Consider the following 20,839-nt stretch of genomic DNA (forward strand, 5'->3'; position numbering starts at 1 on the left):
TTTCTTAATTTCCTTTGGCTAGGAAAAGGAATTCTCTTCCTCCTTGCACTTCCCAGGGAGGCGATGCCTCACCCTGCTTCAGCTCTCACTGGTCAGGCTGCACCTGCTGACCAGCACCCACTGTCCAACACGACCTAGTAACATGAGCCCGGTAGCTCAGTTGAAAATGCAGAAATCACCCATCTTCTGTGTCGCTCACGCTGGGAGCTGGAAGCTGGAGCTGTTCCTATTTGGCCATCTTGGGTGCACCCTGATTAGAATATTTATTAATCAAATATTAAGGATAGATACTGTACTAATGGTTGCAAGAATACAATAGAGACTATGAATAAATAATTATCCAAGTTTCTTTCTTTCTTTTTTTTTTTTTTTTTTGAGATGGAGTCTTGCTCTGTCACCCAGGCTGGAGTGCAGTGGAGACATCTCCATTCACTGCAGCCTCCGCCTCCTGGGTTCAATGAATTCTCCTGCTTCAGCCTCCTGAGTAGCTGGGACTATAGGCACATGCTTCCACACCCAACTAATTTTTGTATTTTTAGTAGAGACAGGGTTTCACCACGTTGGCCAGAATGGTCTTGATCTCTTGACCTTGTGATCTGCCCACCTCGGCCTCCCAAAATGCTGGAATACAGGCGTGAGCCACCACACCCCTCCCATCCCAAGTTTCTTACATTTATATTGTAGCATTCAAAATTACTGCCTTTTAATTTAATTAATTACTGCCTTTTAATTTAATTACTGCTTGTGTGTTAAAGACTATGTTTTAACCAACTCTAATTCTTGTCCTCCTCTTTTCCAGAGCCTAGGACAGTGCTTGGTTCACAAGAGATAATCACTAAATATTTGTGGTTAAATTGATAATATTCAATAAAAATTGTATTACCAACTTTGAGAGCACTGAAATAAGGGGTGATGGAGGATAGCTCCCGTCTGCTCTTCCTTTCTCCCCTCCTCCTAAATGTCTTTAGCCATCTCCTGTATCATTATTATCTCTTTATTCCACTTCCAACTTGTTTTCAAGAATAGGTGATGAACACCAGTTAATAAAAGAAGAGTCAGGAGCTGAAAATAGGAAACTACACCCTCCCCCTGTCCCCGAGACCACATGTGACAGAAATTATGTGGACACACAGAGAAGATTGGCAGACCCTCAAGAAGAGAAATCGGTGTGGGGGGTCTAGGTAGAACAGCTGGTTCTCTCAATCACATGGATTAAGGAAAATCTTCATCTCCTTGGTAAGCAAGGAGTGGAATTTCACAGTACAATATTATCAAGGCTAAGTAGGGAGTGCTCATGAGAAAACTGTTCATGTGACTCTTTTACAAAACTCAAATTTTGCACTGGTGTAATGTTCTCCATGCAGGGGCAGCAAAGTGCAGTGATGTCTAGTAACCCTCATGATACTTCCCATGCCAGGCCAGCTCCTTGGATAGCTCCTCTTTCCTCTTTGTTCATGAGTCCTGTACTGAACCATTTATTCTGACATGAGAATGTGGGCTTTCAGCATGAATATGTGTCCAGTGACCTGACTTTGGGGCACAATGGTGCCTGGGCAAGGCTAATTAGCCTTTGGAAGTGAGCTGGCCTCTTTGCAGGGTACTTCCAGAGTGCTTCTGAGGTGTGACCCTGTAAGCTATTTGCTTTCCTGTCACTTATGATTTCCCATTTAAAAGAGGAACATGAATGTGGATTAAGCAAGATTAAATTAATTAAACATTCAGTTTTTAAAATGAAGAAATGAAAACTGATCATCCTAGCAAAAAATAAATAAATAAATAAATAATAAATGTATAAATCTTGTCAACAAAGCTACCAAGAAAGGACCCATCTATCTTGTACAGGGTCCCACAGCTAGTAAGTTACTGAGTGAGAACTGGAAGCCAAGTCTGCCTGTACCCAAAACCCATGCTCATAGCCTCTGCACTATACTGTTGCTTTTTGAAGATGGTTCCAGGAAAGTCCAGAAAAGCACAGGTAGAAGTTCCAGGGCAGAGCAAGCCAGGGACACAAGGACAGCTAGGGCCGATTTTGCTGCTAGCAGGATGTGGGCAGGCAGTCCAGGTTCAACCAGGGCACCCTGGACGGGAAGGCTCACTGAGTTCCCTCCCTGTAGACTCCAGCCTTTGGGCTGCTATCATCTGTTCTCTGTCCTCTTGGATCCCTAATTGCAGATACCTGAAGAATGAAAAGCCATTGCAATTTTGTCATGACCCTGAGGGAGGCCACAGTGCAGGTGTCCTGTCTGCCCTGCAACATCCACAAGGGCCCAAGCTGACAGGGTTGGTGCTGGAGTTTTTACTCCTAAGTCCTTAGAGCCTCTTTTCTGTGAGTGATTGGATTTTTCTTTGCCATAAACAATCTTAAGATTAGTGATATTAAAAAAGTATTAATAATAACCAACCATAAATAATGGATCTATTAACAGGCAATGTGACTCAATGTGTACAGTTACAGAGAGTTTATGGTCTCTGGGGAAACCTATTCTGTCTTTTTTTTTCTCATGATGGGTTTTAATTTTTTTTTATATATAGTCATTCCTTATTATACCCAGATACTCAGTTCTTGCATATGTGAAAAATTTGCCCTCTGTATTTCATTGAAAAAAATCTGTGTATTAGTGGATGGACCAGCCAAGTTCAAACCTGTGTCAACTAGTTTCCATAGGTACATGGTGTTTTCTCCTCACAAATCCCGCAGAACAATTTTATTTTAAGTTCCTGAAGACAGTGCTTATGTTCCCTGAACCCCAAGTCCTGGATCTATTTCTCATGTGACATAATGTAGAGCTTCTCCATCTTGGTCACTATTGGGAAGGGAGAAGGGACACAGTGAGAGGGACAGAAGGGAATCAAAGCGATTATTTAGAGGTGTTTTTGCAGGTGTACACAGGAAAGAGCAACCAAACCCATCAGAACTCTGTGTTCTAGATCAATTGCCAATAAAACATTGGCCTGAGAGAGTCTCAGTCATTCTGTAACTGTCTCAGAATGTCAGTCCCAGCCACCAGAAAGCACAATGTGGACAAGGAATAGAGCCAAGAGATGGCATTTCTGGTGAGTCTAAAGGCTTGGTGATGTTCTGTCTCACAATACAATCATTCCTGCATGCATTTGTTGATTCAGCAAACATTTATTGCATGCTAAGCACTTGACATGTAAGGGAGAGCAATTTGGATGGTTTTCTACTCTCATGGAGCCACAATTGACATACTCAACTATTTATCCGAGGGGTTTTACCTTGATACCAAACCTGCAGGACATGAAGCTTGCGTTCCCTGAGAGGGCCCCTCAGAATGTCTTCTAGCTTTTGTTGTGTGTCATGTATTGATGTCCTCCAGACAGGTATCTACTTCCGCATAACTTTGGGCTTCCCTAACCTGTGCCTCCCATTCCACCTCCCTTTTCTTGGCGGTTCTCTTCTTGATAACCACTTCTCAATTCCCTAAACCGCTCAGCTTCTGAAACTTCTTCCTTCACTCTCTTCTCATACCCTGGCTTGTGCCTGGTCATTGCCCAGAACAGCTTCTCTGAAACTTCAAGCACTTCTCTCCAAATCTCTGAACAACTTCCTATACCTTGAACTTTCTAACAGTCTCCTTTTCCCCAGCACTTCCCTCACTTAGGTTCCCTTTCCCAGAACTTATTTCTGTTTTCACTTTTCATCAGCCCATGTCCTGGTCTTCTCTAAGCCTCATACACCAGTTGGGTGGGTCCCTTGAACTCTGGCTTTATGGGCCTCTCACATCAGCCTTCTGACTGCAGCCTGAGAAGATCCCACAACTGGGCATGTGGATGCTGCTTACAAATGCAAGTTTTTCTACCCAGTGCTGAAAACAGATAGTTTAGTTGTCTTTTTTCAGACTTCCTTTCCTTTTAGTGATTATTTCAGACCTTTACCACTTTTTAGAAGCTTCCAGCCAATCCAGCCTCCTTGCTCATGTTAAGTAACTTTTATCCTCCAAATACAGTAGGTTTCAGGTACGTTCTTCTACCTCCTACTGAAGTCCTCCTCTGCTCTCTCTGGTGCAGTGATCTCTTAATGGGTCTTAATGTCCCATTAGTGATCTCCTCCATCCCAAATCCTCCTCAGTGCTGCAACCAAAATACATACCTCAAATGTGTAACACCCTTCGGTGACCTCCTGTGTCCTGTGGGATAATATCCTTCCTGGCTAAAAAGTTTCCTTTTCCTTTCTTCATGTTCTCACGCCTGTTCATAAAATACTATATTGGGGGGAAAAGTTTTATTTTTCTTTTCTCCTCTTCCTTCACTCAATTTTCCACATGGAATGGGGAAAATATATTTCTGAATTATGAAACCTGTGTTTGCTAATAGGTTTGTCTTCCCTCAAGCCACACAAAGTCTTTTCTTTTCCAAGGGTAAACTCAGTTGTGCACATCTGGCTCCTGAAGAATGAAGGTAAATGCATAGAACCTTAGATCCCAGTGGCAGTCTAATGTAGCTTCATCAACAGTAAAGATGATATTTTGAAGCTTTTCTGAATTTTGTCCCTATTGCTGTGTCACTTCAGAATCTAGAGAGGGAAGGATGTGAATAGTTAGCATTTATAAACCCATTCATAATAGACCCTCAATTATCTGGCTCTTGTTGCTACTTGCTTATCATCTAGTGTCTTTACTTTCAACATCAGTAACCCCTGGCCCCTGATCACTAAGCAGGCTATAATCCAGTCATTCCAAACTACCTGTGGTTCCTTAAATAAGTAATGATGTTTCACTTGTCTGCATATGCATGGCAAAATATTTACCTATTCGGATTCTCCACTTAACTCATCCTAAACCCCTGCTCAAGTATCATCATTACTGTGAAGTCTTCTCTGATTAGATCCAAACAGAGTAACCATTTCCTCCAAAGTTTCATTTCATTTCTTTTTTTTTTTTTCAAAGATGGAGTCTCATTCTATCACTCAGGCTGAAGTGCAGTGGCCTGATCATAGCTCACTGCAGCCTCAAACTCCTGGGCTCAAGCAATCCTCCCACTTTGGCCTCCCAAAGTGCTGGGATTACAGATATGAACCACTTTGCCTGGCCTCCAAAATTTCTTATACTTTTCTCTCTTAACAGCAGTTTCCACATGCTATCACAACTACTAGACCATATACTTTTACAGTGCAAAACTATCCCTTGTTCCTTCATGTACTACCTGGCATTCATGAGTGCTAAAAACTTTTCCTTGAATACAATATTAAGTAAGTGAAGAAACGCGGGATTAAAAATGAATGCTACAATGAACCAAGATTTCTGCTGAGTGACCTGAATATTACAAAGAAGCAAAAATGTCTCACTGTAGAGGAACAATTACCCTGCTTGGAATGCAGGATTATGTTAGCATACAAAATTGATTGCTTGATCAATCTAGAGTAGAATAGCTCATGAAGCATAGTTATACTTAATAATATAACAAGACAGAGGGGCTTTAGGGGGTCTTACTGCTTAATCTCTGTCCGTAATGTCTTAGACCTACAGACAACTTGAGTTCAATGATTGTGATGCCCCTCGCCTCAGGGATCTGTTTCCATCCAGCTTCCAAAGATGGGCATACACCAGCAGAAGCACAGAAAAATAACAAACTTGTATATTGGACCCTCTGCTTAGTACTGAGAAAGCTGGTTTGAAGCCAATAAAGTCAGGCCTATATGCGGAGATTGGCACCATGGATCATGCTTTATGGGGTATACCTCCAAGGGCAACTCTGCATTTATCCTGTGGCTTCTGGCTTCCAAATTTTCTAGACACTTCCCTCTTGGGTAAAGGAATAAAAATTGACTTACTTCCCTTGCAAACCATCCTTGGAGACTAAGTACTGCCTTGTCTTCTACTGAGAGATGACCGTATTTTTGGTACCTGCCTTTCCTTGTGGGAGATGTTTCCTCTGTTTACATAACAAAAGGGCTATAGCAGAGATGGATGGAGCTGGACTTACAGCAGAACCAAGTCATGACAGCCTGTTTCTGTTTTGTGTTCAGCAATTTTCTACCAGTTCTGGCCACCTTCCTTCTTCTGGAACATGCTGATTTCAGCAAGCCCAGCTCTGTCAGTTCTGCCTCCCAAGTCTATTGGTTTCTGATTATCTGATAATGCTTTGACCACACTCAGGACCTGTCTTTGTCCCTCCTCTTAACATATTTGGAGCTCAAACTAAATATTGCTGCCTGGGGCCCTCCTTCCAGCCTTAAATTTCAGCTCATCATCTTCAGCTGCCTTGGTCATGGCTCTACTATTCTCCTTGATCCTTGGTGAGTATCTCTGCACCTGCTGGTTTAGGCTTCACAGTTTTCTGGAACTTTGATTAGGAGAACTTTCTCCCTGTGAACCTGGAACAGATTTAGATGTTTTTCAAGGGTGAGCTTCTCCTTCCTTTCTACATTTGGTAACTAGTCTAATCCTTAAAAAGCCACTGAATCCATACACATTTGTAATTCACTTTATCAGATTTTTTTCTATTTTCCTATATTTGTAATGACAGAGTAATGATAGTTTATCCCATTTCTCTTTTTACATAAATGTTTCTAAATGTACTATTAGTAAGAAGACAAATGAATGGGCACCAAGTAGCAGCAAGTAGAGCCAGGAAAGGAAGTAGAACTGCAAGACAATCACCTTTCATTGATCATATTGTCTGGTTTCCTCTGAAAAGTGTTTCATATAATTTTTTTTAAAAATTTTCTTCAGTTTCTCATTGCTTAGAGTAATCTAGAGATTAACGTAGTTAATCTGGTGATTGTGGAGCAAAGGAGACCTGGTTTTCAATCCTGCCTTTTTGATTTCTTAGCTTTATGAATTCGTAGGTTACCATACCTCTCTGAAATCTTGCTCTCTCATCTGTGAAGTGAGGATAAGATTACGTTCCTCAGAGGTTTTTAGCAGTATTTTTTATAAGATAACTAATATAAAGCATCTAGCAAGGCCTGGTAAGTCCCTACACTAATCAATCACATCCACTTTTATGTCTTGATGACCTACTGCATCACCAAAGCCCATGCAAGCCTCTCAACAGGACACTTTTGTGTTCAATGTAAGGGACTGACCACATCTTAAACATCCATACACCCCCCACACCACTCAATGGCTAGTCCTGCCCCTCATGGATATACTACTAGGTCTTCCAGGCTCATGCTTCATGAAGCCTTTCTGGTCCATGCCTTCTGCAGTTACCCACCCTACTGCAGAGCTTCAGAGTCACTTACTGGCCATATCATGTTTGCACCTGCATATCAGGCTTGCCATGCTCACTTTCCTTCACATGTACACATGCTGGGGTGGTGGTTATGCAATTTTTCCCATTATGTATAATATAACCTTGAGTTTTGGACGGTTGCAGAGAAGGCCTCATTGAGTCTGAGAGTGGTCACATTCTAAAGATTAAGGGAATAAGGGTAATGAGAAGTTATTTGGAAACCAAGGAAAGAAAATATTCCAGGGTAAACCACTTGAATCTGCCTGAAAAACTGTAGGCTGGAGGTCCAAAGATATTTGCTCCTTCCGAAAAATCCTGTAAGATGGGGGAGGTGGGTGTTTTGCAGTTGAAAATGCATAGGCCTCAGTGACTTCTGAAGGTTACAGGGTTCAGGACTCTCTACAGCATTAGGAGGGACCTTATGGAGAAAGGAGTCCAAATATGCAGAGATCCTGTAGGAAGAATCTCCCATGTGTTAAAGACAGGCTGCTGCTGGAATCTGGAGGTTTGGAACTACATATAGAGCTACTTTCTGAGCTATTCATCTAAATCAGCTAAAACAGCCTGCAAGCTGATAATGAGGTTTATAATTTTAAATGGTAGGAAAAAACAAAAGAAAAATAATATTTTATGACACATGAAAATGACAAGAAATTTAAATTTCAGTGTCTAATAAATAAAGGTTTAATGTAGCATAGCCATCCTCATTTGCATACATATATGAGACTGTCCTCAGGCTACAATGGCAGAGCTGAGTGGTTGCAACAGACCCTATATGGCCCACAAAACTGAAAATATTACTGTCTGGCCTTTTACAGTAAGAGTTTGCTTACCTGGTCTAAATGCTGTGCCAATGAACACAGGCATATCCTGCCCCTTTGCCCTACTTTCTGCACTGCTCACCGTGGCATCTTTATCTCCCCTGGCCAGTGCATCTTCCCAGTGGCCTCCAGCACTCTTTCTTGTTGTGCCAAGAGGCTGCATCACCACACTTTTACTTCAGGCAGTAATAACCAATCAATCTAATTGACTAGAATAGAAAACCAATCTATCCACCACCGTGTGTGAAGGAAACAGGCTGAACCAGTTAGCTGTGGTAGAATTGGTCTCTGTGATTTCTAGCCAGTGTCCCTGTGTCCTTGGAAGATGGTCATCCCAGAAGAAGGTCCCAACAGGACTGACATTGGAGGTGCTGCATCTACCACTCTTGTCTCACACGGTTCTGCGAAGGCTTTCTAGAGAGTCGTGTTCTTTGAATAAAGTCTTGGAAATTGACTTCACTCATTTCCTTCTTTCTTCACCAGCCATTTGCACCAGACCTGCATTCCTAGGTAAGATTTTTGGGGATTTCTGAGAGGGAGGCCTCAAGCTCAGGAGAGGTGAAATTTTGAAACTTCTTGAGCCACAGAGAAAGACTGTTTCAAAACAGGCCCAGCACATTTCCTTTCTGGCTTCCTACCTCACCCACTCAGTCTTGTGTGGGCAGATTTCCACCTCCAGAATTTAGAAGGGTTTGGGTGGTTTACCCTGGCAGGGCACCTGTCCCTACTTGGTTTCTGTGGCCACTTGGCCAGCATCCAAGTAAGAGCTAGGTTCATTTCAGATCTAGAATGCACTTCACTGCCTTATGGGCATACCTGAAAAATGAACTTCCTTTTGGTTTCTTCCTGTTGGTTTCCAGTATATCCAGGTCCCCCTGCCAGGCTTAATGGTATCTTTGTTTGAATTAGAAATGCACTGTTGCTTGCAGCACATAGCTTGACCAGCAGAGTATAGGCTGGATTTCCTGCTCAGGGAGTCTTTGGGTAATACACAAATTGTAAACCCAAGGAAAAGGTGCAGAGAGAATGAGTTTATAGAAGGGGAGGCTACAGGTTGTGGATTATCAGTTTCTTGCATATTATCCCTCCAGTCTCCCTTTCTGCTTGATCATAGAGACTTTACCAGAGAGGGGCAGCCAGAAACATTGCTATTGGTGTGGAGAATTCTATACCCTGATGGATGCAACCTTCCTGGGTTCTTATCTGGACATTCAGATTATTATTTTCTCAACCCTTCTGTTTTTATCAAGCTGAATTTCTTGTTTTAAAAATGTTTGTTTTTTAAATTTATTTCTTCTTTCCCTGAATTTCTTGTTTACGCATTTTTTGTTTTTTTTTATTTATTTCTTCTTTCCCATGGCTATTTCAGTCTTCTACCCCATAGAAAATGAAAACTGATTAAAAATTGAGAATTTTGTAATCAGCAAGGAAAGAAAATATACTGTTAATCCTGATAGCTAGTATTTCCTGTAGTATGCAATAATGCCAATCCAAACTCTAATCTCAGATACAATGACCCCAAAATTATTTATGGTTCATGCTACTCATGAAGATAAAAAACATTTTTGGGTAACTGCTCTTAAATTATATTTTTATCCAGATCTATGAGCCTTAAACTCAGTTGTGTGAAAATGAAAACTTTTCTTAGTTTTTATGGTTTATATAAAAGCCTTATTTTTTATGGTTAATTTTTAATTGCTATCTATAGCCTCCATTTTTATATATTTTTTCCCAAAAAAATTTAAGGAAGAAAAGGAAAGAAACAAAAAAACAAATGCATGAACTAAACATAAACTTCCCGATGCAGTTTAAAATTAGCCAGGTTAGAGTTTTCTCACTGAACTACTTCTCTTGGATTGATTCTAAACTCTGGGGAGTTTGTGTGCAGTTGAGACAAGGCAGTCTGTGAGAAATCTGGTCCTCAGAAGTCATGTTCCATCCATGCATGCAATCTGGGTCATCCCATGTGAACCAAGTTGGCCCTTATTAAGCTGTTCATCTTCCAATAGGCCATAGACTTCCAGTCCAAACGTGGCCTCTCCTGGTGCACCAGAACTCTCTCAGCTAACTGTCTCTCTCCATGTAAACATGGCAAATTCAGCCTCTGCTATATTGATCTGAGGCTGCAGGAGGCTTGGTGGGATTGCCAAGCTTAATATAAGCTTCCTGAGGGCAGCAATGCTATCTCTCTTGTTCATCGCTGTTCTCTGAGTTCACTAAAAACCAAACAAACAAAATAGAAATATAGTACTCACCTAACAATTGTTTGCTGTCTAATAGGCTCTTCCCTGGTCTCCCTACACAGCCATCTCTACTCTCCTTGCATGTCTTGGTGGAAGGAAGATAATTTCTGTTAGTCTTTTCTTTTTCTCTCTTTTTTCAAGATGGAGTGTCGCTGTTGCCCAGGCTGGAGTGAAGTGACATGGTCTCGGCTCACTACAACCTCCGACTCCTGGGTTCAAGCGATTTCTGGCTAATTTTTGTATTTATTTATTTATTTTTTAGTAGAGACAGGGTTTCACCATGTTGTCCAGGCTGATTTTAAACTCCTGACCTCAAGTGATCCACTTGACTTAGCCTCCCAAAGTGCTGGGATTACAGGCATGAGCCATCGCACCCCACTTCTGTTAGTCTTTTCTACTTCCAGAGTTCTAGACATGAAACTGAACCAAGTCGTAGATTTCTCATAACTTATCTGGAGGTTCCATGGATCCTCTCTTATGCTTCTAGTCTATAGAATTAGATCAAACTCTTGGGGCTCTGAGACTCTGACTCTTCCCTCTCCCAGTGCTCTGTATTTCTTCTGAGGTGGGTACTCGAACAAGGAACAATTTTATAGGAAGCAGCAAGGATGGGCATGGATTGGCCACTGAGAGTGAGAGATAGTTAGGTTGTTCAGCCTGAATTATAGACACTCTGCCTCAATCTGGCTGCCATGGAGAGAGACAGAGTCAAGAAGGAGAAAAACACAACAGATATTCTCTTTACACCTCTGTTCGGGTCCGGGGTTTCCTCTTTTGGACAATGTAGCCATAGGACCACCACTTTCATGAGGATGATTGTCCTCATCTGTAAAATAATGGGGTGGACTTTGTGATCTCTTTAGGTCCTTCTGATTCTGACCTCCAGAGAATCTAAAACTCTGCTGGATCTTCAACCAACCTCTTTTCCTTAATATTCAACCTGATAATGCCAGCAGTCATGTCCAGGTATCTTGAAGTAGAGTTTCTTGGCAGCGTACCATTAAGGCTGTAGCAGAACCAGAACTCAGAGATGGAGTTCTGAAGCTCCTCTTCCTCGCCTTTTCTTCTGATCCCTCATTTCTAGTTCCCCAACACTCTACACCATTTGAATGGTGGAAGAGTCCCAGATTGACTGAGTACATACCTAAGGACCCTCTGAGCTCCTCTCAGGTCTCTAGCTATAACCTGTCTCTTTGCAGCGTCTCCATCTGGAGTGCGGTTGGTGGGGGGCCTCCACCGCTGTGAAGGGCGGGTGGAGGTGAAACAGAATGGCCAGTGGGGCACCGTGTGTGATGATGGCTGGGACATTAAGGATGTGGCTGTAGTGTGCCAGGAGCTGGGCTGTGGAGCTGCCAACGGAACCCCCAGTGGTATTTTATATGAGCCACCAGCAGAAAACGAGCAAAAGGTCTTCATCCAAGAGGTCGGTTGCACAGGAACAGAAGATACACTGGCTCAATGTGAGCAAGAAGAAGCTTACAATTGTTTACATAATGAAGATGCTGGGGCATTGTGTGAGAGTGAGTATGGTAAGGGCCCCAGACCACTTGCCAGCTGCCATACCCCTCGTGGCCACTCTTATTTGTCTTCACTCCCCACCATAGACTTTCATACAATGGCTAATTGGCCCCTCACCCCCCACATTTCACACTTTCCCAATTGTCAGTGCTGGAGATAAACAATATCTTCATCTAGAACTGCTATTTCTACTTGATTGAGCAAATACTTTTATCTTAGTTTCAATCTATACGAGAACTTGTTTCTCTTGTTTACACACATGCCAACATGCACACCACTAAACATTTGTTGAAGAGAGTATCTTGTATCTGGAGCTGGGCATGGAGTTATGGGGGAAGAAATGAGCTCACAAAGTATAATGTATGCTTTTTTAAAAATAGTCTCAGTTTTCCAGGAGTTTATCTTCTAGTCAGGTAGACAGGAGATACTCATAGGAAGCTAACACAATCTAATAGGTGGATAGATGATAGAGAGATACATAGACAAAGAGGTCTGTGTTCCTTTACTTCCCCCCATATACTTGCTTTCTATGTATGAATAGTCTCTTCTCTTTTGTTCATTAGACAGCGATGTGACTGAGGAGCTAGTCCATGACTCCTCTTTCTTTGTCTCCCCACAGAATTTGTTTCTAGAGAAACAGTCACCTTTTGCCTTGACATTGAAGACTCAGTCCTATTTTTTAGAAAGATTGAGGGTTGGGAGCACTAATCTGATATATTTAGTTTGCAGCGCCAACAATGAACCAAAAGGCATTTGGTGTTGGACATATCTTGTATGTTATTGTATTTATTTTTAAAAGTCTATACAAGATCTCTTGTGAGGATCAAATGACAAGTTGAACGTGAAAACAATTTGAAAAACTAAAATGCTACAGAAATGATAATGATTCAACTTGGAATTTGGAAACTACATTTTCTTCATTAATTCCCTCATTCATTCTTTCAGCAGGCATCTATGAGGCAGTGTTAAGCACTTTAGCATGCCTTGTACTGAACACCGAGAACTGAGAGATGGGTCCATTGGGCCCCCTTTACTGAGAAGACCATATTCTGGCAGGGAACAGACACACTCTCTTTCTTTCCCCTCAGACCCAGAGAGCCCTTTCTCCCCAGTCCCAGAGAATGTCAGGCTGGCTGATGGCCCTGGGCATTGCAAGGGACGCGTGGAAGTGAAGCACCAGAACCAGTGGTATAGTGTGTGCCAGACAGGCTGGAGCCTCCGGGCCGCAAAGGTGGTGTGCCGGCAGCTGGGATGTGGGAGGGCTGTACTGACTCAAAAACGCTGCAACAAGCCTGCCCAGGGCCAAAGATCCATGTGGCTGAGCCAGATGTCGTGCTCAGGAAGAGAAGCAACCCTTCAGGATTGCCCTTCTGGGTCTTGGGGGAAGAGCACCTGCATCCATGATGAAGACACGTGGGTCGAATGTGAAGGTAATGCCTGTGCATCCAGAGACTAGGTTTATTTATGAATTTAATTATGTGGAACCTCATTCAAACAGTATTTACAAAGAGCTACTCATGCACCAAAGGACCATTGCAAACTTATTTAACTGGGCAGATAACTAATTCCTTTGTTTTTGAAATGGATATAATAATAATCAATTTTGTATCTGAAAATGCTTTAAATATTAAGCACTATATTAATATGAACTCTTATTATTTTAAATTCTATATTGTAGGAACAAGGTACATCTTTCTATATATCTGTTAAGTTCTTCAATTTTTAAAACTTATTAGAATGTCATTTATAAATATTAGATTTATAAAATAGATGGGGAAGTGAAAAGATCCTTGTGAGGGAAGCCGACCTGGACAACAGGGGTTAGAACCTGATGGAGAGCTAGAGAAGGAGCTCTAATCACAGAAATACAGGTGGAAATTTTCAAATGTGCTTATGGGGGTGGTGAGGATGTAGATGATCTTCTTGGCCAGTTGCAGTGGCTCACGCCTATAATACCAGCACTTTGGGAAGCCAAGGTGGGAGGAGCACTTGAGACCAAGAGTTTGAGACTAGACTGAGCAACATACGTAGAACCCTATCTCCTAAAAAATAAAATAAAAAAAAAGCTGAACTTGGTGGCATGCATCTGTAGCTGGGACTACAGCCTCCCTCGGGAGGCTGAGGTGGGAGGATCACTAGGGCCCTCGAGGTTGAGGCTGCAGGGAGCGGTGATCACACCACTACATTCCAGCCTGGGCAACAGAGTGAGATGATATCTCAAAACAAGCAAACAAAGAATACAAAATGAAAAGATTTTAAAAATAAATGATCTATTTTTCTCCTTTCCCTTCCTGTCTCCAACCTCTGACTTCCTCCCCCATCATGCAGATCCCTTTGACTTGAGACTAGTAGGAGGAGACAAGCTCTGCTCTGGGCGACTGGAGGTGCTGCACAAGGGCGTATGGGGCTCTGTCTGTGATGATAACTGGGGAGAAAAGGAGGATCAGGTGGTATGCAAGCAACTGGGCTGTGGAAAGTCCCTCTCTCCGTCCTTCAAAGACCAGAAAAGCTATGGCCCTGGGGTTGGCCGCATCTGGCTGGATGATGTTCATTGCTCGGGAGAGGAGCAGTCCCTGGAGCAGTGCCAGCACAGATTTTGGGGATATCACGACTGCACCCACCAGGAAGATGTGGCTGTCATCTGCTCAGGTAAGTCCTACAGATGGAGAGTTCATAAGGGCTGGCAAGGAGGATGATAAAGGAAGAGGAAATGATGGGGGTGTACTCTGGGGAAAAGGGTATCTCCACAAGCGCCATGAAGCTACTCATAGTCATCACCTGCTCTATAAGTACTTCCAGGGATATGGCTGGAAGTCCAGGTCCTGTGGTGGGTTGCATTCCTGGGGCTGGTGTGTAGAGGTAGGGCTGACACTATACAGGTATTGATTGTGAGAACATACAGGTATTGAATGTAAAAAACAAGAGGTGTTCTGAAAATTATTTGATCAACATCTTTATATTAAACATAAAGTGAAAGTTGGAGAAACTAAGCAACTCTTCAAAATCATTAAAACTGCTTTCACATCATATAGTAGAACCATAATAAACAGTCTTTACTCTCAACCCAAGGTTATTCTCTTAGATGACCCTAGCCTTGAAACTCTAAGTTAAACTATGAAAGATGGTTCTACCTCGTTCTATTTGTCATCACTCCTAGATTTTAAATTAGTCTGTGAGAGTGGAACTATGGTAGAGGGCTTTTTGAGAATGCCCATGAGTCTTATCAGAGAGACCACAATACCAGCCCTGAACTACAGACCTCTTCAGGAGATTGAAGGAAGAAGCCCTGTCCCAATTTGGTTAAAAAATGCAAGTGCAGCCCCTGGGTGGCTGACTTAAAAAAGCCTCAGGTCTGAAGCCCCATTATGTAATCCATGTGGGGCCACTTGGTTAAACCACTGACTCTGGAACTAGATAAGAACTGATAGTTGATCAAGGAATATGGGAAGCAGTTAGTGCCCAGAGAAGAATAAATTTAACTGCAGGAGGCTAGGGTTTGACCCTGCTGCTGCTACTTTGAAGCTGTGTAATGTTAATCACTTAACTCCTCTGAACCTAAGTGTTTTCATGGGTAAAATAGAAAGACGCTTGTCTAGTTTACCTCAAAGACTTTGTGATTATGTGAGGATAAGATATGTTAATAGATATCAGTACTATTTGTGACTCACATGGAGCTAGCTGAGTAAGTCCCTGGGATACTGCACCAGGTTCTGGCCTGGCTCACATCAGTGTGGGATCTGTACATAGCTTAGCTCTTTTTCCTGTGTTGAGCCCCAGACTTCTTCCTTAGCTAATGTGAGTTTCAAGTGAATAATTCCTTCCTGGCCTTTATACCCATCCTTACTGCATTTTCCTCTTCTCTTTACAGGATAGTATCCTGGTGTTCTTGATGCTTGACCTGGCGCCACTAGCCCTGCCTGCCCTCTGCTTGTTCTCCTGAGCCCTGATTATCCTTGTACTCATTCTGGGGCTCAGGCTTGAGCCACTACTCCCTCATCCCCTCAGGAGTCTGAATACTGGGCTTATGCCTTGCTCTCAGGGACAAGCAGCTCCCATTGCTGCCTGTAGATGTGAGCTGTTGAGTTCCCTCTTGCTGGGGAAGATGAGCTTCCACGTGTCCTGCGCTCACCTCTGACCCCTTGACATTGATTCTGGCCTTTCATGCCTCTTGCCAAGCTTCCTGGAATCATCAGACCTGTCACTTTGACCGAATGTGCAGACCATTACTAAGGCAAGATCTATGTCTGCAAACAACATTAAAGGAATGAAACAATGAAAGGAACATTTGAAGGAAAATGTGGGTAGACATTTTCTTGAAACTTGGGGAAAAGCTTAGAATTCTTGTGATTGAACTACTTTTTTTTCTCCTCAAGCTTCAGGTGATCATAATAGTAACACCCTACTATTCTGTTATTTCTTAGTGTAAGTAGACAATTCTTTCAGGAGCAGAGCAGTGTCCTATAATCCTAGACCTTTTCATGACACTTAAAAAACGATGTTTCTGGATTAAGAAAAGGTGGCACATATACACCATGGAATACTATGCAGCCATCAAAAAGGATGAGTTTGCATCCTTTGTGGGGACATGGATGCAGCTGGAAACCATCATTCTTAGCAAACTATCACAAGAAGAGAAAACCAAACACCGCATGTTCTCACTCATAGGTGGGAACTGAACAATGAGATCACTTGGACTCGGGAAGGGGAACATCACACACTGGGGCCTATCATGGGGAGGGGGGAGGAGGGAGGGATTGCATTGGGGAGTTATACATGATATAAACGTTATGCACATGTACCCTAGAACTTAAAGTATAATAAAAAAGAAAAAAAGAAAAAAAAAAAAAAAAAAAAAAAAAAAAATTTAAAAAAAAAAAAAAAAAAAAAAAAAAAAAAAAAAACGATGTTTCATCCTCTGATTTCCCCAGTAAAAATCTTTGTTGTCCATCCTGTACAACCTGCCAACATGGTTGACGTTTAACAAGAGGGATGTCAAAGATACATTTTACTTTATTCAAAGAAAAATAATTGGTTACTGGTAAAAGGTCAAGAAAGAGGCAGAAAGAGGTCAGGGAGGGATAAAGTTGTGTCTTATGCCAAGCGAAAGTGAATTAACTGAGTCTTTGGGGCCTGTAAGCTTGAGGCAAGACAGAAATAAGAGAATCAAGACTTGATTGTAAAAATTGACAACTTTAGATTCTGAGGCTAGACTGAGTACTTATTATATGGCTACATTTACACATTTACACTTATATAATAAATCAGATTTCACAGTCTCAACAGTTGCTTCTCTGTGTGATGTGCTCTTTCTGCACATGGAGAAGCAGCTGTGTCAGATTCTCCATGGCAGTCTCCCATACAGGGTTAAGTAGAAGAGAACTTTCCAGCAAATACAACCATATGTGCAAAAAGCTGTCCTCTGGGTGTGGAACTGTCTCCCGGTCTATTTCTGCTCCAGCCTGTGTTCCCAAAGTCAATTCTGCTGCTCCTGCACTTCAGGCTAACACATGTCTGATAAGCCAACTCTAATGCCGTGCCTGTATCTGACATTTTTTTGCTTTTTCTTCTAACCAGTGCATTTATGTTTCTAACCCAGAATCACACTGGTCTCTGGCTCCTTACTCAATTAATTCTGTCAAAACAGCTCAACAGTCAAGGAAAGACAGAGAGTGGGAGGAGGGGTGCAGTGGGACGGGAGGCGAATGGGAGGGAGAGAGGCCAACACTTGGCTGGGAGTCTGGAGGCAAAACTGTGATTCTCTAAGTCACTACCTGTCCTAGAGGATTCATTCTTAAGGCACTAGATTTTAACGAAGGATGAAAAACACTGAAGAGAGAATGAATCTCTGACACTGTGAAGCTGAAATGGTGGAATAACTGGGTCCTCTGAAAAAAGAGTCCCTAAGGAAATGCATGGAACTGATACTATTTGCTGACAGACTTGTCCATTCATTAGGTTCAGGGCATGCTTGTCATGTTTACCCTCATTATGCAGATATGAAATGTGAGACAGATTGCCTACAGAAAGAGCTAGACTCTTGAATACTGGCTATGGGATCCCATGACTGCTAATGACACTGGAGTGTGTTTCTGCATCCTAACCCGCGGTTCCATTGTAGTTCAATTTGTTTAATAAATATTTAAAAACTAGCAGAGAAAAATAGGTAGAGAAACCTAGCTTCAGAGAAGGGAAGAAAATGCTTTACCACATGGATCAGAGAATCAGAGGAAGCCCTTCCACAGAGATACATGAGTAAGAATGAAACAGATGCTCAGAGGGGAACATAGATGAAACACACAGAAAACCCAGAAAGTATTTTTGGTTTCTCATTCTTGTCTCTTCCTGGGGTCAAATGGCATTCCTGGCCTTGAGTTCTGTGACAAACTTCTGTATTGTACATAATAATTTTTTTTGAAGTTTTTGATTGACTTATGTTGGTTTTTGTACTTCCAACCAAAAGAACCCCAGATAATATATTTATTTTAAATTCATAAAATGATAATTCATTAATTTTTTGTAAGGGTGAGTAGCTAAACCCAGTTATTACTAATGAATAGACTCTCATTGCATTTGTAAAATCATGTTTATGGATCTGAAAAGATAAGGACCAGGGGCTATAAACACAGGCCTATTTCTATTTCTATTACTCCAAGATATTACTTTTGTGTGGACCTGGTTGTATAAATGCCCAATAATTCTTTTACAAAGGTGACATTTAAAGCTCATGGCCTCCACATTAAAACACAGATCAATTAAACGTCTAGTGAAGGTGGTTTATAGAAGATAGGCAAATCAGAACTGACAGCGATTCATGCTTCCTGTTTCCTCTGTTGGAAAAGCCCTCTTCAACTTTGTTACCTGATGAACTTTCAATTATTCTCAATGTCTCATTTCTCTGTTAAAATGTAATTTAAATCAGGTTATAACCCTGCTAAAGGGCCTTTGAGAGCTTCTCATTGCACATGAGTTAAATGTAAACTTCTTACTTTGACTTAAATGCCTGTGCATGATCTGGTCCCTGCCTACTCCTTCAACCTCATCTCATGTTACTGTTGTCCTCTAACAACACATTCCCTCCACATGGGCTTTCTCTCCTTTCCTCTAACACATCAGATTTACTAAATTGTGGTAAGTCTTCCAGAGGAGCAGATTTTTTGGAGAGGAGCTATCAGAAGCTCTGTTTAGACATGTTAAGTCTAATACCTATTAGATCTCCATGTGGAGATAAAAGTTTAGATGAGTGGTCTGGGCTTGGATACATAACCTGGGAAACCATTGCACATGCATAGTATTCAAAGCCATTAGACTAAAGGATTTCAGTCCCAAGAAAATGAGTGAGACAGAAAAAGAGAGGAGATCCAAGAACAGAGCCTCAGAGAACCAACATTTAATCCAACTTTGGCTTGGATTCCCTTGAAACAAGGATTTAGGTGCAGATTTTTTATTAGGTCATAATTTCAGGAAACACTTATGAGAGACTGAGGAAGGTTAGTAGGAAAGAAATAAAATTCAATAAAGCGAGCATTACTAAGTTGGTTACTGCTAGAGGCAACCGAGTCTCCATCTCACTGGGGGTCTTCTGAGGCACTGTGTAAAAATTATTTCAAAATATTCTCATCAAGGAATGAGTAAGCTGAAGTATTTATCTACCAAATCTCATATCCCATTGATTGAGAGTTGCTCCTGTTGGTGTTAAACCTTGTGTATGGGCTGAGTGAACTCCTGAGTAACAGTGAAAATTACAGGTAGAAAAGCTAAGACACATGGACACTTGAGTGGGGAAGCTGTCAGCATGCATAAGACCTGTCCATCACAGGTGTAGAAGACAGTGAAGTAGGAGTAAGCATGAGACTGGTATATTTAAACCAAATGAAGAAAGTGTTTCAAGAAGGAGATATGTATTGACTGCGTTGTTGGACCAAGTAAGATGAATTGACTATTAGGTTTTACACCATGGAGTCTACATTTTCTAGATGCACCCTAGAGGTACTCCCCTCTGAGGTCCCACTGACTTCCTAGGGCATTGCAAGGAAATGAGACTTAAGTTGTTGCTCCACATAGAAGCCAGAACCACTCAATCACTCCTCCTCCACTTAGTCTTCATTTCTTCCCTTCCTCCATCAAAGGTTAATTTGAGTTATACTGGGAAATGGTTGAAGCAGAAGCCAAATATAAACCTTCTTCTGGGTTCTAGAAAAAAATGGAACATGAGGAAGAGCTAATAAAGTTGCAATGATAAGAAACTAGAAGGGATAATGGCACTTTTAACTACTCTACCATGGGAATTTGCAACTAAGTTATGATTGCCTCTGGACCCCACCTTGTGCTGCCTATCCAGACACCTCTGGTTGGGCCCTGTCTTGGTTATTTTTCTCCTCCTTAACACTTTCCCTGAAACTACCTGTGATGAATACTTTCCCTGAAACTACCGGTATGTTCATTTCACGGAGTCATGGGGTGTCCATATATTTGGTTAAACATTATTTTTAGGTGTGTCTGTGAAGATGTTTCCAGATGAGTTAGCATTTGTATCAGTAGACTGAATAAAGCATCTTGCATTTCCCAGTGTAGGTCAGCATCATTTAATCTGTTGAGTGCCTGAATAGAAGAAAAACACAGAAGAAGGGAGCATTTACTGTCTACATGACTGCATGAGATGAACATTGATCTTCTTCTGCCCTTGGACTGGGACTTATACTTGGTGCCCCTGATTCTCAGGCCTTCACAGTTGGATCAGAACTTATAACATCAGGTCTAGTTCTCAGGCCGTCAGACGTAGTCTGGAACTACACCACCACCTTTCTTGTGTCTCCACATTGCACACAGCAGATTCCCAGCCTCCATAATTGTGTGTACCAATGTTAAATAAATTGTAACACACACACACACACACACCATTTGTTCTGTTTCTGTGAAGAACTCTGACAAAATACAGATTTTGGTACTGAAAGAGATTCTAGAGGAACGGAATTTTAAGGATAAATTTTCTGAATTGGTTATGGGGTTTCTAAAATTGGCTCTATGATCTGATTAGATATAAAAATCCTGGTAACTTTATTT

The 20,839-nt window shown here is 41.7% G+C and overlaps 1 protein-coding gene across 1 annotated transcript; it reads left to right on the forward strand.

Moving 5' to 3' along the window:
• The first annotated feature begins 6,131 nt into the window (after positions 1–6,131).
• Positions 6,132–16,075, forward strand: CD5L (CD5 molecule like). Its single transcript, XM_033197362.1, has 6 exons — positions 6,132–6,256; positions 8,502–8,528; positions 11,461–11,781; positions 12,868–13,209; positions 14,108–14,428; positions 15,648–16,075. The coding sequence occupies exons 1-6, from the start codon at positions 6,229–6,231 to the stop codon at positions 15,650–15,652; spliced, it is 1,044 nt and encodes a 347-aa protein (XP_033053253.1). The 5' UTR covers positions 6,132–6,228; the 3' UTR covers positions 15,653–16,075.
• The last annotated feature ends 4,764 nt before the right edge of the window (positions 16,076–20,839 follow it).

Source organism: Trachypithecus francoisi, unplaced genomic scaffold, assembly GCF_009764315.1.
Source record: "Trachypithecus francoisi isolate TF-2019V2 unplaced genomic scaffold, Tfra_2.0 Lachesis_group5, whole genome shotgun sequence".
Lineage (NCBI taxonomy): Eukaryota > Metazoa > Chordata > Mammalia > Primates > Cercopithecidae > Trachypithecus > Trachypithecus francoisi.

Excerpts from the sequence above, each read along its gene's own strand:
- CD5L (XM_033197362.1), top strand. The coding sequence starts at position 6,229 with ATGGCTCTACTATTCTCCTTGATCCTTG. Across the intron at positions 11,782-12,867 it reads TGCTGGGGCATTGTGTGAGA|ACCCAGAGAGCCCTTTCTCC; the intron begins GTGAGTATGGTA and ends CTTTCCCCTCAG. Across the intron at positions 13,210-14,107 it reads CACGTGGGTCGAATGTGAAG|ATCCCTTTGACTTGAGACTA; the intron begins GTAATGCCTGTG and ends CCCATCATGCAG.